Source organism: Chlamydotis macqueenii, chromosome 3, assembly GCF_036417535.1.
Source record: "Chlamydotis macqueenii isolate bChlMac1 chromosome 3, bChlMac1.mat, whole genome shotgun sequence".
NCBI classification, from domain to species: domain Eukaryota; kingdom Metazoa; phylum Chordata; class Aves; order Otidiformes; family Otididae; genus Chlamydotis; species Chlamydotis macqueenii.
Genome location: NC_141558.1, coordinates 82,479,052 through 82,505,600, shown reverse-complemented (window position 1 = coordinate 82,505,600; position 26,549 = coordinate 82,479,052). Strand labels below are relative to the sequence as shown.

The 26,549-nt window shown below is 42.0% G+C and overlaps 1 protein-coding gene across 1 annotated transcript in view; it reads right to left on the bottom strand.

Annotated features, from left to right (window-relative positions):
- PRKCE (protein kinase C epsilon) overlaps positions 1-18,083 on the bottom strand; it is a 302,674-nt gene extending 284,591 nt beyond the window's left edge. The window contains exon 1 of the mRNA XM_086743822.1: positions 16,974-18,083. Coding sequence (XP_086599948.1) covers positions 16,974-17,321 — 348 coding nt within the window. The 5' untranslated portion in view covers positions 17,322-18,083. The remainder of the gene's footprint in view (positions 1-16,973) is intronic.
- Between the last annotated feature and the right edge of the window lie 8,466 nt (positions 18,084-26,549).

Genomic DNA, 26,549 nt, shown 5'->3' with positions numbered 1-26,549 from the left:
CTGTTGATCAGCTTCTCTCTTTACTCAAGTGCTGTGCATGTCTGCGTACATACAGAGAGCAGTGATGATGTGCACTGCAAGCAATATTGGCAGTTAAGAAAAGCTGACAGCAGTAACCCAATTTTACTTCAGAGAGTAGATCTAATCTTAGGACTTGATCCCATCAGGAACTAAGAGCCATAAACTTGCTGGAAATCAAGCAAGCTCAGCATTTCACTGGAGACACTCAGCACCTCACAGGTTCAAATCCATACTTTTTAAAAGTCACTTCCTATTTGTCCTTTGTTTAGCCTGGCTTATCCTGAACAGCGAGGCTTTCCGACATAGAGATAACTTTGGAAATGATTACTCTCATATTCTTTGATGATTTCAAAAGGCAGGAAAGAATCTCTCCCCTTTCCGAGGGCCACCCAGCTGAAGCAAAGAACATTACTTTTTCCAGGCATGCTAATAAGAGCCAGTAATAACTCAACCGAGTTGCCTTGGCCTTGAAATACCTGACCGGACTTGCTCTTGTTCTCGCTCAGTAACATGTTTTCCTTCTGCATCTGCTTTCACACAGTTATGCTTCAGATAACACTAAAAGGGAGGCTGCCCAGTATCTCCCCTTCCAGTCAACATAACCTTTTCCTATGGCACATATTCACAGCCTCTCACATTTGGATGGAGCCACTAGGAAACTGTGTAACAAAGTAGGTCTTCAATTTAATCTTTCTAATGATTAAATATGTTAACTGTAACTAAAGCTGCTACCGATCTCTCTTTCTCCAGGGAAAAAAAAGAACACACAGGTGGTAGAGAATGGCATCTCCTTTCCTAGATTCCTAACAGAAAGGAAAATGTTGAATGAGTTCAACATACCTACCCAAAAGGCCAAAGGAAAGCATCATTGAGCCCATGGGTTTGAAGATAAAAGCCCTGGGAAGTGCGATCTGAGATTCGTGGCAGACGGCATTTTGAGGCACAAAGGAGTTACCTACCTGGGGTTTTCTATTACGGCTCTTATCAGGAACGTGTTTGTGAGTAGAGGTACTTTCAGGACTGCCAAGTACCCCTCCAACACACTCTCTTTTTTTGCGGTTGAAACACGTCGGCCTTGAGATGAACATCTAACAGACTACATTAATATTTTAAGAACTGAGCACACAAATGTTAACTTCACATTGAAGTAATGATGACTGATGTGCTCTCATTGTACGGTGGATCTGCCAACAATATTAATAAACAAATCTGTATTCATCTAGTATTCATTCAATTTTAGTATACATTCAAAGCACTCTGTCTTTAAAAAAAGCAGTCTGTCTTAACATCCCTAATCAGTGTTACTGTTCCAGGAAGGTAAACCTGTGACACCAAGAGAATTTGAAAAGAACTGGTTGTATTTGGGCACCATGTCTTCTCATATTTGCCTAATGCAAGAATATCACAGCTTCTCTGCATGCAAAGGTGACACACTATTGTAAGCCTACAGTAAGAAATCAAGCTGTACATATACTCACTTTAAGCTGCTATTCTAATTGAATTTCATGAAACATGTACATTTGAGATCAAACAAATCCATGAGAATACTATATTCTAAGGGTTCTGGTTTCTTGCTGCAGATCACTGACCAGTGTATTGCAAAGTCAATTATTAAAATTTTGGATAGCTCTACAGAAATGCCTAAGTTGTGAGTTTAAAGTCAATTCTCATGAACAGATGAAAACTAAGTAACTGAAGTCATAAGTTCACCTTTGCACTCCAATGCCTTCAACTTCATATAATACCACAAAACTGATATTCCCATCACTGACTACTTTTAGTATGATGGACAATCCACATTTCGACATTTTTCTGTAGTGTCTGCACAATTATCTTGCGGATGAAAGACCTGTAAGTAAAAAGCTTTACTACACTTCAAAGTCCAGCTGTTAAATTTATAGTGATCAGGAAGCTCATTAATATACACAATATCAAAAGACCCAACAGAACACCACTTCTTAACTGTGAAAGGATGGCAGCGGGTGTGTTGTGTCCTTCCCTCACTTCATTTGAGCTCTAAATACAGTAAAAAAAAATGAATAATTTTGCAAAGCAATTCTGAGTAGCTAAACTGAGATCTTCTTTTAATTTCCTCAGACTCTCTCTTCCTCAAATTCATAAAGCCTCAGCTGCTATAATCTGCATGAAATTTATCCCACCCAGGATCAATCCTGAAGTGTAACACGTTAACCCCAAGCCATGTTAGCATATCCGGTGTAGTGACTCTGTGGCTTTTTCAAACCCAAGGACAGCCTTGTGTAAACCACAGGCTAGTAGTCTGCCAGGCAGACACCACCAATATAATCTCACTGTATCTGTTTTATAAACACGCTCAGGTGTTGGGCTATCAGGCTTTGCTGCACCGCACAGCTGTTCCACAGCACACACCAGCTGCGCTTACTCCCTCTTCACACTACTCCAGCTGTAGGATCCTAAGCCTTTTTGAAAAAACTATCACATCTACTGCTAGTAACAAAGACAAGGCCCTGAAAATGGAAAATTAAATGTTCTGTTTCTTCAAATGAGTGACCCAAATGGAAGTCTCCTTTCCTCTGAATTTAGTGCATAAATGATCAAAGAACAAATACTTCAACTTTTACATTTTGTATTCTGTTGTCTTCTAACATACTAACTACAGTTACAGGATTATAAATTATATACAGAATTATAAGTTAGAATGACAAAAGGTGCTCAAAACAATCTGTCCTATATTTCAAAGGGATCTGCACATCCAGCTCTTTAGCCCCTTTGACAGCCTATGTATATTCGCACACAGGTAGGCTCAATACCAGAGGCACTCCTAGTACATGCATGCAGGATATCTCTAGATGGTAATTTTCTCACTGTACAGTAAAGCTGGTTCTGCCCCCAACTATTTGTCCGCAGAGGCAGCCCAGCTTCAAAGTACAGACTCCGCTTTGACAGCCTGGTTTTACAGATCCCTTTCTCTATAGGGAAAGCTCCAGTGTCAAGAACACGGCAAGATGGAGGCCTTGCGTTTCTGTTTGTTCACTGCAATTGAAGGACAGCATCCCCACAATACAGCGGTTGCAACATTAAGACAGAATTAAAAAAAAACCAACCAACCAAACAAAAAAAACCCAACAACCCAAACAACAACAACCCCCCCAAAAAACCCACCACCAAAACAAAACCAAAACAAGAACACAAACTCAGCCTGCAAAAGCTATGCTACAAGAAGGAAATAGAAATGTGATGGCAAGAATCCTTATTTTAGAAAAGGCAAATAAGATGACAGTGATTGTCAGATGAGGAAGAAGCTGCAAAACAGAAAGAAAGATATCTAAAAGGTATAAGGCAGAAACCTTAATTCAGGAGTCTAGGTCTCAGAGCCATCTCCTCTCTATAAAAAGGAGGATACTGTGATAATCTCAAGAGTTTTCCAATGGAGGTAAATCCACAATTCTTGTGCCATACTTCTGGGTAACATGGAGGAATACAGTTTCTCCATCCATTACACTTCCTCTTAGGAATGCTGTGAAGATGACTATGCTCAAGATTCTCGAGACTCAGGTATTCTGCTAATGAATTTCATTACTACCTGAGACAGATAAGATCTACATATCACTATGCGTAAAACTAAAGCAAAGGCCTCTTCTAGAACCACTGACATAAATGGCTGGACTATTTATTTTATAAGAAGATTTTACATATACACCTGAATCATGAGTGAATGCCCATCCCACCATTTCCTATTACTGACATCCTCATTTGTTTCAAGGAATTACATGAATGGAAATAAAGGCAAAAATTACAGCAGAGAGAGGAGATAATGTGTTATATCACAAGTAGAAGCAGGACAACTAAGTATGTAAAAACTTGTCTGACCAGTTCACAGTATGCAAGATTATGATGAAGTTATTACACATTATCTCATAGCTCACTAAAATTTCTGACCATAAAGTAATCAGGATCAGGAACACATTGTGCACTGTGAAAATTAATTCACCAATCTCACCTGTTACCACAAACACTAAGGAAAACTAAGCAATACTGATGAAAGCCATTTTTATGTTGTGACCTGTTATGACACTTTGAAACTTTTATTTAAATAAAGCCTGCTGCAAATACGATCTTCCTTATTCATGTAATCTGGTCTATTACACAGTGACTTCACTTTGTTGACCATTCATCTTATTTACATGTTCCTTAGTTTGGCACACAACTTAAGCTTCAGCCTCTGTCTGTGCTGACTCATGTGAATAAAAACACTCTCCCTTAACTACTCAGATAGACAAGTACTGCTTTCCCAAGAGCCATCAAATACATTTTTTAAAGTTGCAATAACACACCATTTATTTCTTTTGCATACTTCTGTTCTGGAAAAATACAGATTTGTATTTTCTTATGCATTTTCCAGGGGTTTTGCACGTCCTTTCTGTCTTGACACATAGGTACAAAATCTTCATAGATCTTACGTTGTAGTTTATGACATTATTATCCAAAAGTGAGGCAATAAGTTTTCTGATTTTACAGCATAAGCTCTTCCAGAAAGAAACTATGATTTTTTTTTTTGTTTCTGCACTACTTAACATACAGTGAGCGTTACCAAAGAGCAAGTAGAAGTCCTACAGTCAAAACCGTCACCCTGTCCAAATGCATGCATTCACACTCTGAGAAGGTTTCAGCACCTCACTCCTGTCTTACTGAGGATATCACTAGCATCAAGTACATTTTCATAGGTGCATAAAATGTCTCTGAGACTTCACGTTATTTGCATCATAAAGTTGATTAACTGTACACAAAGTTTACACACGGGGGTTCTGCAGACCGGCACACTGCTGCTAAGAAGCAGACTTTACTTGCTAGCCTGCAAATAGGGTGCAAGGCTGATTCACAGTTGCCAGAAGAGCTGAAAACTTTTTGGCAGTTTTACAAAACATTTGGCTTGTAATCTGTCTTAGTGATCACCGCCACAATTACACCCAGATCCCAAACAGAAGAAACCCATACAGTTCAGTGAGAGATTAATGTAGGGAGAAGAGCCTTCACCAGAGCTGCCCCCATTTCTCATTTTGCCTGTCTTCTATTTCAGTCAGATGCTTTTTTTGACCTCAGTCTTCCAGGAAAAGCATAAAAGACAAAATTACATTCTTACACTTCACATCTGATTCAGAATCTGATTTAAAAAACTGTAAACTCTGGATTACACTAAGGATTTTGAAAGCTTTATGGTATTAATAACACTGACACAGCAAAACAGCATTTGGCTTGAGAGTGCACACATTTTAAACCAAATATAACAGTTGGAATATGTTAGAGCCTGTCAGTTTGATGTCCAGAGTACTTTCAAACAAGGCTAGAGATCAGTTTCATTTTATTTGTTCAAATATCAAATGATATACTATTGTCCTATTAATGAAGTATCAGTCAGGAAAAAAAAAAATGATGTTAAGGTTTTGTTTCATTTGTTTGTTTGTCTTTTTACTCTAAAAATGCTCTGAACAATACCACTTGCAAGAAAGCATGTACATACCAAACTGAAGAGAAGGCTTGTTGGTCAGAACCAACTGTTCTGACCAATGCATTCACAAGCAGTGCACAATGCATGCACAAACGCATTCACAAACAGATACAGCACAGAAACAACCACTGATGAAAAGACAGCTGGGTAACACTTTCAAAAGACTGCTGAATCAGGAGTCTACACTCTTCATGTGACTTCCACACATCTGAAAAGTCTACAATAGGCCTCATCTCTGAGAAATACATAAAGTGCAATATTAAAAAGGAATTCAATTGATGGTGGTGTAACCACCCATGTCCCTAACTCAGCTAGTAGTACAAAAGAATCACTATGTATGCAACTAAATGATACACATACTCTCAACAGTTTCAGCAACAGGGAATATCACTTAAAGAAATTCCCATTGAAATGAATATAGGAACATTAGCTTTGAATTGGTGTGCAAGACAACTTATGTCCCCCGGTCATTAGTGTACGGAACACACTACAGGCAAATTTCTTTTGTGTTTAAGGTATATTGTTTTTTGTTTATTCACACATCTGCTTACCAACAAAACCAACACAAAAAAAAGTTTCTGCTTTTTGCACTGCACTGGGCTATTACAAACAGAGGTCAATTGCACGGATTTATTTTTCTATACCATACTACTGTCATACGATGAATGTCTTCCAAAAAAGGATCGGGACCCTATGGTCCTGTTGAATGATATACACAAGAAGGTAATACAGTATCCCCTACCCAAGGTATCTTGCAACAAACGGGCAAAATGGACACAAAGAATGAGTGTAAACTGGCAAGGAAAGAGCACCTAAAGAGATCATAGGAACATTTCTACAAAATAATTGTGAGAGGTTAATAAAACTCTTCTTTCCTCTTTCCCCTCTCTCAGACCCTTGACACAGCTCTGAAAACTTGCTTGCACAAAGACTAAAGGTGTGGAACAAAACTTAAAGCTTATCTCAGCCCAGTGACATTGTTACAAAAGATTAACCTTATATATCATGTCTGTATTTGATTATTGCACTGGTAGTGGTCACATCCAGCTATTGATAAAGAAAAAAGTTAAAGCATAGTGATAAAGTTAATACTAGCTTTCATGGAATTATACAGAAAAATCCTGTAGTTCCCTAAAAGTGAGCGAGCCCAAACATTCTTAAAGCTCTATGGGATACTCAGAAATAACCACGGACTAGATCATAAGGGCTGCCCCTCCAAACGTGTCAATTCCTTGAGGAGAAACACCGCATCATGCAAAGCGTCAAGATCTCCAAGTATCTCCAGCAAAATTTCCTCTGCTGCATCTTCCCTTGAGATTCTGAGTTAGGGACACCAAGTAACGCTGAACTGATAGGCTGCTGCTAAGCTACCACTACAGCCATTCACACTGGTCAGCATTTTCCCATTATTTCTTTTGGCTTCCTCAATCCGCCTCTTCTGACTTGTGCTTGGACTGTAATTTTTTTGAAGGCAGAAACCATAATTTTGCTTTATATAAAAAAAAAAAAACAACCAAATAATACTAGGTATTTTCTGTGATTAGGAGTGCCTGAAAATCCCAACAGTCAATACCAACTGATATTTTACAACAGTGTTTCCATAGCTTGGGAGAGTCCAGTTTTCAGGGACAGAGCATGTTCCTTCAACAGCCCACTGACTCTGCTAAAACCAGAGAACTTTGCTTGAAGTTCAAAGCTACCATATTACGCTTCTTCCTGCTGGATGGCAGCAGGTGGGCAAACACCATAGAGCTTCAGGTACTGAAGACGCCTCAGAGACCTACTGACACAAGGAGCTCACTGGTCCACCAGAGTGACAAGAAGAGGGAAGGAGTTGGAGTGGTGGGAATAGCAGCAACATGTATATATGGGAAGTGATAACAAGAAAAAGGAAGGAAAAGTTAAAACAGACAGTTAGGGCTTGAGTATAAGGTGATAGAAGTGGATTAAGGAGAAAAGTGGGCCATGAAGTCAAATGTTCAAGGAGGTACCAAGGCACTATGGAGTTAGAAGGAAGGGAAACTCATAAGAAGAAGAAAAAAAAATTCCTCAATAAATCCAACTAGAACCACATAAGAAAGAGAATGAAGTGGACATCGCATGAGTGACCTTTAGCCCTGCCTTTTCCAACATATTCTCAGACACAGCTTTCAAAGACCATGGATCAATCTCAGCTTGAAATAAAGGGATTAAGGGAAGTTGACAGATGCCGCAAAGACTTATGCAATGAATAAATATGGTCCCAGCAAGAAAACTGTACTTGCAATAGATCTCTGTAGAGATCTATAGCAGGACATTTCATTCACATTGCCTTCTAGCATCAAAATCTTATACAAGCCTGTAAAGGTCACCCGATCATTTCTTGACGATCTTGAAGCCAGAACAGATAAAGAAAGATGGAGAATTAGCAGCATGAAGATAGAACAGATGACAAAGAGGAAACTGAAAGAAAACAAAGAAGGAGAAAACACTACTGTCTTGCTGGTTTTTAATCTGTAAACCAAAGCAAAGCAATTCCAACCATTTCCTCATCATCTATGCAGAGTACGCATCAGTCTTGCCTTCACATCTCCACCACCATCACATCTGCTTCATTGCTACCACATCACTATCTAAAGATACTTGTAAATATTAACATTGGCAAAGCCATATATTTTAAAATTATATTTAAGAGGCCAATGTACGGAAGAATGAAGAGTTCTAAAATGTATAAGAAACCCTGGTCCCCATGATAAGAGGCTTGATAAATATTTATCAATACTGTAAAGTACTGAAAGATACTTGTGGAAACACTTAAGTATTAAGTTTGCCTACTCCTCATTTAAGATAGAGAGATACAATGGCGGTTCACTGTTCAAACAATGCAGACGTTAAATTTATTTGGTAATATCTAGCCATTATTCATGCTTGTTTGTTCCTGCTTGTGATGAAATTGCCCAGTAGGACACTAGAAACAACCAAAATGATTTTATTGACTGGAACAATTAAATCAGCTCAAGTTAGCCGATATAAGGCAGAAATGGCTGCCCACAAGCCTCCAAAGGAATCAAACATTGCCAGTTTTGATTCTAAAAGCAACGGTCTTTCTTTACTTCTGTTCTTCAACAATTCAAGCCCTACAGAGTTCAGTGGGGTAGAAACTCTTAGAACTGTGTAGCATTTCTATAACACTGCTTCCAATAAAATAAACTTTAAAACTCCTGTTATATTTAATGGGAACATGCCAATAGTGCTAGGTCTTTTAGCTGTGCTGTTCAGAAATATGTGAAATCTTGGCTTCTGTAACTTCCGTTAAATCACAGCAATGATAATTTAAGATTTTTTAACTCTTAAAGGAATGCAAGGGAGAGGATACTCAGAAAACAACTTTACTAGCAATTCAAGCTACTGACTGTAAAACATGATCAGTAGATAATAATTCTGTGGATGTTCTTACATCATATTCATTTGCATTTTGCTTTACTAAAATACAGCACAAAATACATAACTGCCATTAAAACTACCCAGTCTCTAGAATTATTTATTAGCTTTACGGTTGCAGTTTCATATTAATACTGCCAAATATAGTTTTTAAATCTAGTGACTGCCTGCCAAATAAGGAAGCAGTCACTTACCAACACAAGGTTAAAACTTTTTGTCAGCCTTCTGTCATGATCACTTTGCCCCCAAATGGTAGAAACCCCTGTAACTGCTACAACTTGCATGACTCAAAACAGCATGCAAAATATCCCCATTCTTCAGACCTTGCTCTGTCAAGCTTGACAAAAGGACTTACTTGGTTCCTGTCCCAAACTGGCAGTTTTCCAAGCTGTCTTTGGACTTCTGATCTTACTCCATATCCAGATAGTTCCAGTCCTACCTTTCTGTATGGATGGAGAAAAAGTCTCTTCTCAGTTCTCTCTGACCATGGCTTTCCCATTACTTGCATACCCTATTGTTTCCAAAGCCTCTCTTACTATGAACTGTAGATGTCTTTCTCTTACAGTCTAATAACTGGGGTGAGGGAAAGGAGATAAAGACAGTACCGGGTAAAGCAGAACTTACTTCAACCAACCAATTCCAAGTAGAAAGGCTCTCACCTCTACTTTTTTTTTTTTTTTTTACAAATTGTATTCACAGCCTCCCTTCAAAATTTGAAAAGTTCATTTAAATGGAAGTTTAGTTAGGGAGTAGAAACTAATCACTCTTAGATGCCAAGTCCTAGAATTCAAATTTAAATCAAATCCTCATTTCAGTAGTATTTAAAGAATTCTGGACAGAGAGGGCAGAGATTTAGTTTTGATGGCTGAGGAAAGCAGAAACCAGGCTTTCATGTGAAAGATTTGCAGAAGAATAATAAATCAGTAAGAGTAAAATGGAAGTAAAGGATGTTGTTAAATGTTATTTATTCTCAGTTTTCCCTTGGAAGACAGGCCTCAGTTGAGGAAAGAATTTAAACACATGCCTGCATGAAATCCAGTGAACCCAGCGAACCCAGTGAGATCAGTGATTTACACAACCACGAAGTTCTGCACAGCGTCTATGAAACCGCCTGAGCTGGAATAATGATACACACTGTCTAAAAACTGGTGCAAGAAGGGCATGTAGGAATCATTTTCATCCCTCTTGGATATTTCTTAAAGTTCAGCTTTGAACTAATACCTCTGTTACTGGTAACTTTGTTCTAACAAATACTTCCTACAGAGTTCAGTAGAATTACTTTCACTATGTGAAACATAGTTCACTATGTGAACTTTGTATCAGTATTGGTATTGGTATCAGTAGCAGGAGTATGAGATTCTGATCACTCATGGGATCAAATCTTGACCTACACAGGTGATAATTCACTGCTAAGTACAATGGATGCTCTACTACACACTTCTCACACCCAGAGCAATTTTCTTCACGTCTGAAATGAGACTTTGAAAGATACAGAATCATAGAATCATAGAATCATAGAATGGTTAGGGTTGGAAGGGACCTTCAAAGGTCACCTAGTCCAACCCCCCTGCAAGGAGCAGGGACATCCCCAACTAGATCAGGTTGCTCAGAGCCTCATCCAGCCTGGCCTTGAATGTTTCCAGGGATGGGGCCTCCACCACCTTTCTGGGCAACCTGTTCCAGTGTTCTATAACTCGCATCGTAAAAAAAATTTTCCTGATTTCCAATCTAAATCTACTCCCCTCTATTTTAAAACCATTACCCCTCGTCCTATTGCAACAGGCCCTACTAAACAGCCTTTCCCCATCTTTCTTGTAGGCCCCCTTGAGGTACTGGAAGACTGCTATCAGGTCTCCCCGGAGCCTCCTCTTCTCCAGGCTGAACAGCCCCAACTCTCTCAGCCTGTCCTCATAAGAGAGGTGCTCCAGCCCTTTTATCATCTTCATGGCCCTCCTCTCGACCTTCTCCAACTGGTCCATGTCCTTCTTGTGCTGGGGGCTCCAGAACTGGACACAGTACTCCACTGTGTAAAGCAGGCAAAGAAAAAAAACCAACCCAAAACAATTCAGTAAGCAACATACAGCCTTTAACTAGTCAATTTGCCTATGCCATCTCATCCCTGTCTCCTTCATGTGTAGCTCTTTGCTGTTGCCAAAAAGGCAACTGGAGTACGTGAGGCAGCAGCAACTACTCATGATCCTCCTCCAGGTTTCTCTCCATGCCTCATCTCTTCCTATCTCCACTCTGCCCTTTCCCTCTCCCTGCAGTAGTAACTGCAGAGGCAGCTTTTTCCCCCCTCTATTGCTTCTCAACAGCCTGGGAAGCACTGCAGGTAAGCAGGAGCTGTTAGGAGAGAACATCTCTAGCCGAGAGTAGGAGTAGATTTATGCAGCTGTAGAAAGGGATTGATAGGAGATAGTGGGTGAGCTGTGTGGTGACTGTACCGCATCCCCAGCAGAGAGGGAAAAGAGGAGGCACAGGGGGGAGACAGGCTGGGGGAGAAGGCAGGGAAGACCCCTACCTGTACAAAGTGCTCTCCAAAATCTCTCATCTCCTCTTGACAACCACCCACCCTCACAATTAGAGTGAGTCCCTGTAAAACCCTGCTGATCCCCTGCAGCTCTCTGACCTCTCACCCTCACCCCCCAAATCTGACAGACCTTGCTCAGTGACAGCCTTGTCATGCAGCAACCTACCAAACAGGACAGCAATTTCCCTTTCATTTCAACAAATACTCTTCTGATAACAATGGTTTTCAGCAACCCATGAACCGCAGTGTAGACGAGATGTAAAGCTTTCACAAGCAAAATCCTAGGCCTTTCAACAACATCAGCACATATAAGTTTAGCCAGTAGATGAAACTAAAAATGAAAATATGCTACAATCACACTCTGCTAGCCCAGCATCAACTTTGAGAAGTGTATGGCACAAGCAGAGTTTAATGCACAGTGTGACCCACACTAAAATTATCACGATTCCACTCTCTGCCAGCTACAACAGATCACCTGCTGACTGAAAGGAGTTCCCTTTCCAGCAAGGGAAATGACAGAAGGTTATTTAAAAAAAAATAAAATAAAAAAACCCAAACCAAGAGAAAAACTCTGGTAAGCACCTAAGTAGTCTTTCCAGCTAATTCAGATCAGAGGCACTAGAAGGAGACAGTTCTACTTCTCAGGTCCATGGACAGCTCACTGGACCAAAGACTTGGAAGAGTTTTAATCCTTCCCCTGCTGATGCCTTTCTGGGCGACTGTAGGCATCCGCTTCTCAATTTCTCAAAGAAAAGAAAGAATATTCACCTTTCTCTAAAGTGCTTTCAGATTTTCTAACATATGACATACTTGTTACTGTTATTTCTCTTATGAGAAGTAACACAGCTCCATTAACCTGTCCAGTTGTATGGACTGCAACTTAAAGATCTAGTCTTTCCAACAGGAAAATGTCTTCAGTAGTACACTGTGAGCATGATGTAAAAATACATCACTGACCAGTTCAACAAGCATGTAAAACAGGGCACCTCTTCTCCACACTGTTGCCCATAACTCATCATCAGCTTATTGAGAGACTATATTAATTCATAATAAACTTCCTTTACGCAATGGTAGCACAGTTGCAGGATTAATGTCACAGTGATGAAATGGAAATATTAAAGGATGCTTTTAAAAAAAGCATAATGCTTTAAATTTAGATCTTAAGAAGCAGCGCTGAAGAGAAAAAAAAAAAAAAAAGGATGAAACAAACTTAGGACCAGCAAAGAAAAGCTCACTTAAACCTGTATTTGTTTTTTTTTTCCTGATAGCATTAGGGATTTTTTTAAGACAACAGAGAAATCAAACTTGTTTCATTAGCCTAAACACAACTCTAACATATTTTCAGTGGAAATAGAGGCTTTTCTTTCTAAAGGTTGTGATGCTCTGACTGATTTAGTGAGTTCTGCTACTCAGCCCACAAAAGGATTTCTGAGGACGACTCAATAGGTTCTCTCATGTGCAGCCAGGCTAATGGCTAAGACCCTTAGATGGAGCCTTTGGCATAGGGCCAATCGCACTGATTTCATCTATCATCAACTCTGGAAAGTGGACTTGAACTCAGAACCTATACCACCAATCATCCAAACACATAAACATTGATCAAGCTAATTCACAGGAGTCTAACCACAAGGCTAAATATCAATGGAATTTTCCTTCCTCATCTCCATTCTACTGATTAAAATGCAGCTGCATTACCAACTCAGGTGCAACATTTACATATGCCATATGTAAGAAAGCTAGATACAGACATACCTTATTATCACCTGAATTACCTAACACAAAAAAAAAAAATATAGCTCCAGCTTTCATGTTATCAATTTGTTTTCCAATCAGGACTTGCAGGTTGTTTTGTGTTCTGTATTTCATATTTTTCCAAGTGTAAGTTCACTAACATCCCCTTGAATACTCTGTGCCATCCCATATAACATTTTATGCGCTTACAGAAAAGCCTGTAATGTCATAAATCCAAAGGTCTCTTTAAAACTGCAGCGCAGCCATGACTAAAATAAAAAAAATCTGCCAAACTGACACTTTTACTGTGCTATGTCTGTATTGACGCACCACTGGAAAAACAGCCATCTTTTTAATTGTCACTATACCTTTTTTAGAAGCCCAAACAAATATTTGTACATTGATTTTTTTTTTTTTTAAAAAAGTATATATTTTGTTTAAAAGCTTCTATTCAATAAAATCTGAACAACTTTCAGGCCACAACTTTGGGTTTTTTTAAATATATATATATTCAGGGAGTATACATATCGTAACGTTAAAAATCATTTTTGCAACTGCTGAATAACCGCTCTAGATAAAAGGAACCATGATTTTGCATATTTATCTGACTTGTGCTAATACAATAGATGCTATCATGATTTCAAGCTTTGTACTTGTTTATCATTAGTGTTTCCACTGTAGCCATGGCATCAGTATATAGCACAGGTTTAACAGTGAGAAACATACCTAGTATTTTCCTAAAAAAATTCATCTCTTTGAAAAAATACAAACATTTGCACAATAGTAAAACCCAATCAAAATAGGTGAGCTGGCTAAAGAGATAAATATTTTCTTTTTACTGGGAAAAAAAAAAAGCACCATTATTTCTTTGCAAGTCTTTTTTGCATGTTGGACTTCTGACAAGAATCTAGAACTATATTACAGGATAAGTAATGTAACCTTGACCCTAGTGCAGCTATTGCAAAACAAATACTGAAATTTCCTTACAAAAATACATACTGTGTTATATGAGATTGAAAGCACTAAAGCTATAATATATTGACAAGAGCTGTTCTCAGCATATGAGCATTTTCTCAAACCTGTTTAAACAGTGACAGTCCAGTCCTGCAAGAACTGTTGCATCATTCTGAGGGTGAAGAGGGGCAACAGTGCAATTACACCAAACACGCTGAACAAGTAAGTGGTACCCAGTTCAGACTTTAAGGACAGCTTAAAGAGAAGCCCTCAGAATGCCACAAAAAGACTTAGGTTGCATTTATTTGATATTTCAGGCAGCAAGGAGGAATGGGTTTCTGTGATTGCTGCTTTTAATTTGCTTGATAGAAAGTTGGGAAAGAATACCACAAAAATATCTGCCTTTAATGCCAAGAGTGCAATGAAGGAATTAGTTATCTTATTAAACAGAAGAAATTTGACTATATCGTACCAGCAGATCCTAGCCTCACGTTACTTTAGGCCACGTGCATTTTCCTTGTGCTGTGAAACCCATTCATTTCACAGAGTTCTCTTTTTCAGGTTTTAGTACAGACTCCAGACACTGATGAAGATACCAATAAACCTATTTACTTCACTATAGGCTCTATAAGATGTCACGGCCACAGGCCTTATTTTAACTCAGTGAAATCAGACAAAAAAAGCAGTGTGATTTTGTAAGGGCCAGTTCTCTGAAGGTCCCTATCTATTAACAATACAATAAACACACTCAGTATTACAATTGCAGTGACACATTCAGTAAATGGGAAGATTGTGGAAAGGGTAAAGCACAATCCTACAAATACCTGCCTCCCCACCAGTTCTAACTGTGATACAAGGAGGGTGGTGCACACTGTGTACTATATGTGCTGCAGAAACACAATCCAAACTATGAGAATTTACAGCACAAAAACAAGGTAAGTGATGCTTCAGAAGCTGCATTATATTGAGCTGGCCAGTTATGATCCACTGCCATGTCCTCAATTCTGTCACACCAACAGACAACAAGCGTAGTCACTCCCTCGTCTCCTCCCACCCAATGAATGCTGGACAGCAATGAATCCTGGTGCAATAAAACACAGCATTTATCTGATTCAGCTCCATAGTTCCTCCCAGATCCTGTGTACAATGGGCCTCAGCCTGTTAAATTCCACTGTATAGCTAGGGAACATGTTCAGATGTCTGAGTTCACCTTAAAAGTCAGAGCCAGGACATACCCGAGCACACCAGCCCCACCAAAATTCAAACTTGGCATCTGCAACCTGTAAGGTCCTTCCGAATTTGGTTAAACCTCACAACATGTACCATACACAAAAAGAACAAACTAAATTATTATTCTTTCACTAAAAATCTGTGATGATGTCCTCATCCCATTGGTCTCAAAGATTAAATCCCTCTTGATTTCAGGAGAGCCACAACTTGATTATTATTCAATCCAGGTAAAGGACATCTGCAATATTGCTGCATTTCTCTTTTCCTGATTTGGCTATTTTTCCTCTGCCTATCACCCAGTTTTACCATCCGAGCTTACTAATGTGTGGCTTTTAAAGAGCATCAGAATAATCTAGATCCTAATTGTCACAATGTAACATGTGTAGCAGAAGTGAAAAATATTTTAAAGTTGTAAACATAGAAGTTTTAACAGTAAAGTTATTCAGCTCCCTGTCAGCATAAATAGAGCCTACTTCTTTCACGCCTTTCCATCATTCTGACATCTCTTTATACCACTGCATTAAGTAAAGAAGCCCCAAAGAATACATGAAACTCAGAGCTATTAACTCTCGTTATTTTTACTTTGATCCTCGGTTCTTTGTCTGCATGCCAAAGAAATACTGCCCTGACGAGTATCCTTGACCATAACAAATAAATCTACAAAAAGATGAGCATACACATTTCAGATGGCTGGTCAAGCAGAGCATGTTTAAAATGAGAAGACAGCTACTCTTGTTTTATTATACATCTTATTTAAAAGATTACCATTAACTGTTTAACTGCAGAAATGTGAAATGTGCATATGCACATTTCCTGTGTTTCTTTTTTTGTTTGTTTGAGTTTTTTTGTGTTAAATCACAGTACCTGAGGATGTCAGACCAAGGATTTTCCAGCTTTTCTTGTAGTCCCACTGAGGCATGTTAGCCTCTGGATCTTTAAGACACTGTAGAAGCTGTTAGACACGTTGTGTATACAGGCAACAGAATTTGCCTGGTTGGGTCCAAAACCCACCAGGACCCTTTTGTTAGTTTCAGGCATTTGAAGCAGCATTGTGTTCACTCTATGCATAAAGGTGTAGATCATCTGGGGGAAGGAAGGAAGAGCATCGATGTTGATGCAGTGAGCTTTCAAGTGACACGAAGACCCTGAAGTGTCTCGTATCAGAGGTCAGGTCTGGATTTTTAAAGCTTGTCATTGCCAGGCTGACCAAGAGCGTTCACACTGAAATGATGAACTTGGTCTAAATGCTGGATCTGGGCTTTGTGGTAATATTCTGTATGGATGCATTTGGTTGGGGTTTTTCAAACACAATAAGAGAACTAGACTTTTATTTATGTAACGTAATTTCAGAAACTGAAGTGGTAATTATACATCTCTTACTTAGATCCGACATATTTTTCTTTCTTCCCTTGCCTGCACACCACATGCATTAGATACACAGTAACCATGACTATCTCAGTATAACAAAGCGTGGAAATAATGAAAAGCCTTCAGAGCCATTACATGCCCTTGGCAACCTAGCTCTGGAAGGCAGACGTTGCATCCAGAGCCATGCCACTGAAAATCATATGTACATGTACGGATCTACAGCGCAACACTTACCCAGTCCTCGAAGTGGCGGCTCCCGTTCTGCAGCAAGTCCTCAAACTGTATAGTGCAGTTAGCTACAAAATCATCGTACCCGATGGGGGCATCATGGAAAACAGCCATCTCTATCTTCCTGCCATTACAAACGTCGGTGACAAATTCATCGTTCCAAGCAGGACTGTTGGTCTTCTGCTTGGTGGAGGTTTGCCCAATCCTGGAGTCGTCCACATTGAGGGCTATGTAAGGGTCCAGCAAAAAGGTCTGCGGCCTGGGACCCACCGCATGCCTCAAAGACCACGCCGTGGGTTTCAGATTCACCGCCTCGCAGATCTTGATTTTCAGCAAGCCATTGAAAACCACCATGGCTGGATGCCTGCACTTTTCCCGGGATTAAACACTCGCACAACGCACTCGCACCCAGAGGGAGGGAGGGAGGTCTCGCCAATAAATTAGGAGGGCAGGTCTAGGAGCGGGGGAGCAGGAGACGGTGCAGGTCTCTTCGCCTTGCTGCTGCTGTTACCTTTGATTATTTAGCCTTTGCTCTTGCGACACCCAGTGAATACATTTATTTTCTTGCCCGTGTTTCTAACGGAAAACAAGGCAGGGGGGCCGCCGGGGCGGGGGAGGCGTCCGCGGCTGCAGAAACCCCCGAATGCAATCAAAACCCGAGCATAATCAATCCTCGGGGCGAGCAAGAGCCTTCTCCCTTCACCTAGACCATAATCCTGGATCAGTCTTTGCAGAGGAGGCAGAGCCGCGATCCCAGGCTCCCGCACACGCCAGTCCTGCCCGTGCGCCGCACAACAATACACACACACACACAAATCAGAAACACCGGCCGACCCACCAGCCCTGCCTACTGCACAGCCTCCGCTCAGCAAACATCCACCCGGGGACCTTCCATCTGCGCCGCAGCCCGCAGCCGCCCGTCCTGTGCCGCCGCCGCCTCCTCCTCCTCCTCTGCTGTTGCCGCCGCCGCCAAGGCCAAGGACCCAGCGGAGCGACCCCCGCGCATGGGGGGGGTGAGGGGTGCGGGGGGGGCGACGGCAGCGGAGCGGGCCCCGCGGGTCTCGGCGGGCTCCGGCTGGGCGGCCGCCGCCCTGGCGATGGGCAGAGCCGCCGCCGCCTCCCGCCTCCCGCCGGCCGCCCCCCGCCCGCCTCCCGGCCGCCTCCCTCCGCGCCGCCCGCAGCCCCAGCCCGCCTGCCGGTGCCGCTCCGCCGCTCGCTCCAGTGCAGGAAATGCGCAAAAGACGTCAGTGTGTGTGTGTGTGCGCGAGTGTGTGCGGAGGCAGCCCCGTCCGTGCGTGTGTGAGTGTGGAGAAAGTTTTGCCTGTTGGGGGAGCAATGCGGCCGCGGCCGGCCGGGAAACCGCCTCTGGGGCCGCTGCGCTCGCCGCTCCTCCGCCGGCCGCGGGGGCCTCGGCCTCCCCCCTGTCCCTTCCCACGGGATAAAGCGGTGAACTGAGGCGTGGAAAAAGCACCCCCGGCCGTGGGCAGCCCGCCCGTTTTTATTAACGTGCTTGATCACCGAGGTCCTGCCCCCGGCCGCCACGCGGCGCTGCCGTTACGGCGGCGGCTACTTCCACCACGCCGGGCCCTTGGGGCGCCGCGGCAGGGCCGGGGGGCGCCCCTTCTCGTTCTCTGACAGCGGCGCTCCGGCCCGCGCCTGACGGGCAACGAGCCTCCCCCCGTGACCCCGGGCCCCAGCACTGCCGCCTGACAGCGCCGAGTCCCGGCCCGCGCCGCCAACGGCCGCGGCCAACCGTCACCCCCTGCCCGCGGCCCCCGCCCACCCGTCGGCCGCCGCCGCGGCGGCAGAGACAGCGCTACGTCAGCGGGGGCCGGGCCGGAGGAAGAGTTTCCCCGCGGTGTGCGAGCGCCGGGAAGTGCCGTGCACCGCCACGGGAAGCGGCTTCCCGGGGCCCGGCCCGGCCCGCGGCAGCCCTTCACCCGGCCGGGAGGCGGTGCCTCAGGTGGCGGCGCGGCCCGGCCCGGGGAGTAGAGAAAACGCCTGTGTAACGCCTGTCTGCCCGTGGCGGCGGGTCTCTGCCAGCCCCTTTGTTTGCGGGAGATCACCTGGCCCGGTGAAGCCGGCCCGGGTTTGCCCCACCGCAGCCCCCCGGTGCCCAGCGCCTCTCCGCTGCCCCGGCTTTGAGGTGGGGGGCACGGCCGGGCGTCAGTCGCCACTGCCCCGCAAGGGTACTGAAAAGGGAAAAACAAATCTTCTGAAAGGGTAAAAGGGGTGTACTTGCTATGTTATTGAACGTTACCTACCCGTCATGTAAGATTTCTGTCATTTTCATCTCCGTGGTACCAAACACTGCATTAAATAACTAGGAAACTGTGCAGCCTGGCTTTCTCCTCCCCAGAACAAATGTACTCAGCATCTAGGTGGTTTCCTTTGGTGAGATTTACTACTGCCTTACTTAGTTACCAATTTTGCCAGTCTTTTGTGAGAAAGTCATTGGAAAAGGGGTGGCCTGTACCCTTCAACAGGATTTGAATTAACTGTAGTGATCACAAGAGAAACCTGGCGCTGGCACCCAGGAGGGTGGCTGTGGTGCTTTGACAATTCAGGCAACATAAGAAGAAGAAACTCAATTGCCTGCATCCAGTTGAGTAAGGACATAAAAGATGAGCCCCTAATCCTTGATCTGGACCTGGTATTCCTGACAGGAAGAGCGAAGAACAGATGATTATGAATTTCTATAGGTAATGGCTCAGGAGGCAGGTGATGTATTCAGAGCTGATGAAATAGCTCCAGTATCTGTGCTTCCAGGGTAGTTTCCAGGTAGAAGATACGGTGCTAATGAAGCCTAAGGGTCATGAGAGCATTCACGTTAATGGAAGAAAGACTTCATGGTGCCTGTTGTCACTTAATCTACTAGTTAAAGTAGAAATACAGTAAAATCTCCATGTTCACTATCATCTTGACAATCCCCAAGCAGAATCATTTGATACGAAGCTGCGATATGGAGCCAATTACGGGAAATGTCTTCCTTCGCAATTCAGCCTTTCCTGGGCTCACCGCAGCCATGATACATCTATGACATTTCCATAAAGGAACATACTCGCAGTCCCCACCAGAAACACAAGAATCACCTATTCCTTTCCTCCCACTCCCGTTCACAACATAGCACATATAGTGTGATGTGTTAAACTGTATGGCCTTACATTTAGTGTGTCAGAAAGTACTCTATAATTACATCTTTCCTCTGGATCTGTTTGTGTTGTTTTTCAATAACAGTAATGTAAACAATATCCTCCATTTCCTTAGATATTTGAAAATATAAAAGTCGAACTGATACACTGTTTATTTTTAAGAGGCCTGCAACTGCATGTACTCCGAATATCCAAGGTGAGATTTAAGTAAACATAGTCTCCATGGTGAGTTTAATGACCTGGCATCTCTGTGAGATTACACACACATATTATGGAAGTCTGTATAAATACAGAAAATATTAACACAGCATATGAAAAAATATAAATAAACCCTATATTTGGCTAATCACATATGCAATCTACTGCGTACATAGCTAGGCTCTGATATCTAATTTGAGCCATATGTGCTTTTCCATGCACTGAAGCAAGCTAAGTTGTTGTTTCACAAATCATTCTTTCTAAGAAGACTGCCTGCATAAATAAGGATTTACAAGCTCACTTAGGATCAGACAGCTCCAGCCTTACACTTCTTAGGAAAATACATACACCTTGCACTGTTTTGGGGTTGGATAGTTTTGTTGTTTTTTTTTCTTTTTAATTATAGTTTGGGAAAGCATGTTCATGTCAAGACTGAACTTTTAGCGATAAGCGGTATTGACTTACCAAAAGACCCCAGAACAATATTCCTAAAATCCAGTAACTCGGCTACATTGAGCAACAGTACAATGCTTCCTGCAAAGTGCATCCGAAAAATCGGCTTTGTGGTCTCAAAAACTCTAGGTAATGGACAACAAAGAACATTCTAACTAAGTACCATTTTTCACTTGAAAGGTTTTTAAATGTTTGCTTGATTTTATTTTCTCTTCTCTTCCTGTGGGTTCAGAAGGATTTGTTTCTTTAAGAGCAGAAGAGTAAATGCTATTCCTTCTGCTTCTCGCAGGAGGGTTAGAAGGGGAAGATACAGCATGTGCAATATTTCTCCTGCAGAAAGGCAGTAAGAAACACTCTAGATGCATTTCTGTACTCTGTTACAAAAGCTACAGCAGAATAGTAAAGCATGCCCTGTAATTTCATTATGCTTTAGGTATTCTTTCCAGCTGTGTTTTTTTTTTTAAAGACATGGAGGGCCTACAGGATGCACAGGCTCAGGACTGGCTAAGGAGGTCTATCAACTCCCCAGAAGTAACTTTTGCTGGTAGAAGTCCCTCTGCTCTGAGACCAAAGTGCACGTAGCTGTGTGTCAGGACTGCTCCCGGTGTACACTGCTCACCTGCTGGAGCATCTGCAGGTTGGTGTTTTGATTTTTCATTGCTGTTGCCTCAGCCCGACCGATCACTTGACAGACAACTGCATTGTCAGGGTGTCCTGTAACACTGTAAGGAAAAGATCCCAAAAAGATCGTAAAAGCGCGGCCTATTTGCATCCGCTTCTCTTTGCATTTTTACTTCAGGAAAGAGAATACATGGAATCAGTAACGGATAAGCAACGATGGCAACACCAACACGCAGTCATCTGCAGACAGCAGCCTGCCAAGACACGGTCTTTACTCCTGTAAATCCCTCTCAGGCAGCGCCTCCCCGGTTTCGCGTGGAGTGGCAGTGGCCGTGGCGGGGAGGGACGAGGAAACTGCCGGCAGTCCGTTACCGCCAGCCAGCCGCTGACCTTTCCCTGGCCTGGGGATGCTCCGCAGCTCTGCGGAGAAACAGCACGATCTGGTGGAGGGAGCCTGTAAAGTCCTGCCAGGACGCGCAACGGGCTGTGTGCAGTTATTGCGGCCGCAATTGCTGCTGCTTTTGAGGTGTTCTTGCCCAAGGCCGATAGACAGTTTGACTGGGTTTTCAAGAGGATTTATTTCTTTTTTTTTTTTTTACAGACCAAGTGGCAGGGGAATAGATCCGGCTGAGTCTTTACAAAGCTAATACTTGTATCAGTTGCTAGTGCTTTCCTGAATAACTGCTTGGAGAAATGTCAGCGTGCATTCAGGATTTTCCAAATACTGCAGTATGAGAGAACAAAAGGAGATTTTATGTTGTTTTATTTTTAAAACAAATGTTATTTCTTAAAGTTATACGAAACAGGGCGGGGGGTGGGGGATCAGGCTTGCATGCCGGAGAGATTTTCAGAAACATCTTTATGTCAAAAATGAAATAAAAGTCAGAACTCGAGTTATAAACCTTGTGAAATTTGAGGAATTTTGGCTATGAATCCACACTGGGTGTGAACATATTCCAGGCATCATGTATGTGAAGATGTTCACTACTATGAGCAGATCCACTGAATTCCTTTGAACTTAATAGATATGCTTATGCAAGCGCAATAGTTGAGTGTTAGTGGGAACTTCTTGCCTTCCTGGCAAGAAATCAAAGATTACTGGTGAATGCTGACTACGCTTGACAGTCAAATTATTATTTAGATATCTAATTTTGGACACATAGTTACGAAAAAAGCATCCTCATTCACTCCTGCAGTGCTGCAAATGATCTTTAGGGTATACCAATAGCTAATTCATCATTTCTAAAGATGAAAAAAAAGCCCAGTCTCATTGAGCTTGGTCCAGCCTCCAACTCCATTCCAAGGTTTCCCTTGTGTCCAGCCAATTTCCTACTAATTTATTTTTTACTGGCAAAGCATGTGCCTGTACTTAAGGCACTCCTAATTTTCTCTGTGAAACGTCTCAGCAAAAGAGATCTTGTCAATGTGTGATTAATTAGCTCTCCAACTCCCTCTAGTTTAATTATACTTTTGGTACTCTTCCCAACCTCTTTTAAAAAAACATGCTAAACTCTACCTCAATTTGTTGGCTTTCATTGGGAATAAATCTCTCAGAATACAACTGCGTTGCAATCAATACGGGACCGCAGGATTTGCCGATTTAAGATACTTGGTTCTGGCGGACGCAGTGACACAGTGACCAGTGTCTACCAGACAGCCTGATTTCAGGTATGCACCTGGTTTGCTAGCCAAGACCGAAACCCGTGATATACCTTCCTAGCAGTTCTTACCTCAGCTAGATAGATTAGAGCCAGCTTAAGCATATCTGCATGTGCTACAAAAATGTACCACCACTTGCAGGATGTATGCTTAGGTCACACCTAGACTAGAGACTTCTGGCTCAGTAAGACAGGGTCGTAGAGCAGTACGATCCCAGACAAACAGGGCTGTGCCAGGGACCGTCACCATTAGGGTTTTTAAAATTATTTTCTTCCTTGCGGATGGTGATTTTATTATACCGGTATAAAAAGTTTAGCACTATAAATCTCTCTGGAAAAATACAGTGGTATTTCTATACTGGAAATGTATTCCAAACATATAAATAGGTCTCCGCTTGGTCTGATACACGTATCTTCTCAGCCTTCACATGTGTGGCTCCTTGCTGGCAGGAATCGCTGTGAGTTTGCCATTTGCAGTGTTGTTGCTATTCTAGACATGGAGTTGCTGGAGAAACTCAGATCTGATCTGGTTTGGGTTTATTAGCCCTCATCTAGAGAATTTACAACAGGTTTCTCAGGCAGGGAAACTTGCAGTTAGCTGGCATTGCTCAGGACAATAACAGGAGTCTGTTGATATTCAGACTCAATTATTAGATTGTCCTCTCTGGGAGTAATTTTGGGACAGAGTGACAAGGAGAGAATTCTGGAATTGATCAGGCTGCAATAAAGAAGCCTCTGCTCTAAATCAGTCTCTCCATGCACACAGGGTCAGCCTTGGAAGAAGTGTTTTCCACTCTCTGCATCCGGACCGCAAGGGGACATAAATGTGACCTTCAGTCTTGCCTTTCCATGCTGTTGTTTTCTTCAGCAGCACACAGGAAAAAAAAACCCAGTATATATGCTGCTTGAGTGAATGACTTTGTATCACAACAAAAACCAACCAACCAAACAAACCCCCCACCCAACCCAGCCAATCATCATGCAGAGTAAGGGAAAAGGGGAAATTTCAGGCAAGGACCAAGTGTAGTCTAGTGCTAAATGAAATTCCTTTCATAATAGGAAAGCTGGTCCTCAGGTTGTCACAATTGTTACAGCCCCCTGAGGATGGACAATGCATTTTGGGATCGGTTGCCATTTATCCGTACTTCTGTTGGCTTTTGCTCTTTCTGTTTCTCTCTGTAGAGTACCACAGTATTGTTGCTGCTGGAAACTGTTCCCCATTTGAGGTGTTTGTCTCCAGGAAAAGGAATTGACTCTCTGCTTCCTTGTACACTACAGGAGTGCAAGCCATACAACATATGGCAGGATACAGCATACCAGAACAGGCTAGAAAGGCGCCTACTGTTCTGCTGAACTATTCAGTGTTCTGGGTACACCAGAAGAAATTTTAAAAATAAAGGAAGCTCTGAGTCAGGGCAACTTGATATTTATGTGCCTAGCCATCACTGGATAAAGTTCTTGAGAAGAGTGGCAGGGTATATGCATTTAACTGAAGCACTGCTAGGATTCCTCTTACTCTCACCCAGAATCTTGTACAGAAGTTGGAGCATCTGTCACTAATGTGTGACAATCCAGGGCAAACTCATTTCACAGCTGATAAGCTGCAGAAGAGTAATAAGTGTGCCCAATGTGTAACTGTCCTTACCAGCTTCTGCTAATTTTTTGGATGATTTTAAATTATGCATTAGTTCAGTAGTATCAATTAAATATAAACAGAACATGCTTTTCCAATGTAGGTATTACCACCACTTTACCGAGAAGAGGACTGAGAAAGAGAATGATTAAAGGGCTACATTTTAGAAGTGTCTCTGCTTAATTTTAACTGCTTTAATTGTAAAACATCTGACTATATGTTTTAGGTATCTCCAGTTAAGTGGACAGTTTTGAGAATTTAGTGCTAATCACCTGCTTAAAATCACATATGAAGTCATTAACAGAGTCATTAATAAAACCTGTATCTCATTATTCCCACGGCCTCCTTCCAGCCTTTTCTTACTGTAGTATTCAAGAATAAAAACTTTTTAAAATTGAGAAATTAAGGCAGAGTAAAGAGGTGATGTAGTGATTTACAGTATTTGCAGTATTGTCACTGAAGACATATAGGACATATATATAGGACATGCCTACCTGGCTTCATTAACTAGTTACAAAGGTGGTCAAAGCCTAAAAAGGCCTATATGTATGTGTGTAATGCTATACAATCTGCAATGTTAGGATCTGGCACTCTTCAGAAGATTTATTCCTGCACATGTCTTTGGACAACTGAAATGTAGTACCTAGCTAAACAAGCACACAATATTTACTCAAAGTGGCTAAAGCCAAGCCTCATTTCCTGGTATAGCTGGCAGTTTCAACTCTTTTAAGATATGGACAGGCCAGCCACGGTTTTCGCTCTAACATACTTCTCCTAAGGTAAAGAAGGGAGTCAAAGCGGAGAGGAAATTCTGAGGTGTGGACTGACAGAGATGTCTTTTTCCATGTAGTCATGCCTGATGGGCCTCTGCTGGCAAACACAGAATGGAAAACAGTTGACCACTAAACTAACATGGCTTATGACTTTAGAGTTCAAAACCAGAATAAAGACAGAAAGGATTAGCAGGTCACAATTACTCCTCCAGAGTTTATTTTACTTTTCTTTCTCCTTTTTACGTTTGTGGATGTGGTTGTAGGTTTGTCATACTCCATTTTTCTTCTGCATTTACATGCCCAAAACATACCCACCTCGCTATCTGTCCAGCTAAAAGCTTCATCTGGTTTTGTTAGTCTTTTCTGTACTGGATTTTAGAAGCTCTCAATAATGCAAAGAATTTCTTCCTTCAGTGTAATCCCAGTTTCTTCTAACACAGCACAAGAGGGGCGGAAAGCAAAGGATGCGATGCTGCAAAGCAGAACGCTTGCAGCAAGACAGGGCATGATCCACTCCCATTACATAGAAGTATGTAAGCCCAAGCAAAGCACCAGAGGTCTGTGTTAGTACTACCTAATTAGTAATTATACCTCTGTAACCTCATAGCTTTCTACAAAACTTGCACATGTCTATCCTCAAAGCACCCTCTTGACTTTCATACTTTCATTTTAGGATTTGATAGCTATTCTACAAAGGCAAAGAGAATCTGTATTTGATCTAATTAAAACCCCACATTTTCTACCTTATGAAAACCGAAGAAAACAACATTTTGGGTTTTTATTTTATTGAAATACATAAAAAAAATAAGTCTACATTTATCTATATTTACCAGATAACTTCTAAGAGACATCCTTTTGCTCTCTCTACCATAAATATTTCTGCTTTAGGACATATTGAGCATTTGGGGACAAAAAGAAAAAAGCAATAGCATAGACTACAAATGTTCAGTATCTGAAACTAATCTATCTCTCAACTGAAAATATTCTATCATAGAATTCAAAGTTTTCCTATGGAAACAAAAGTTGGGGGTTTTGTTTTGGTTTTTAAGGAAAGCAGACACTCCAAAATAAACATGTGAGACCTGACTGCCTTC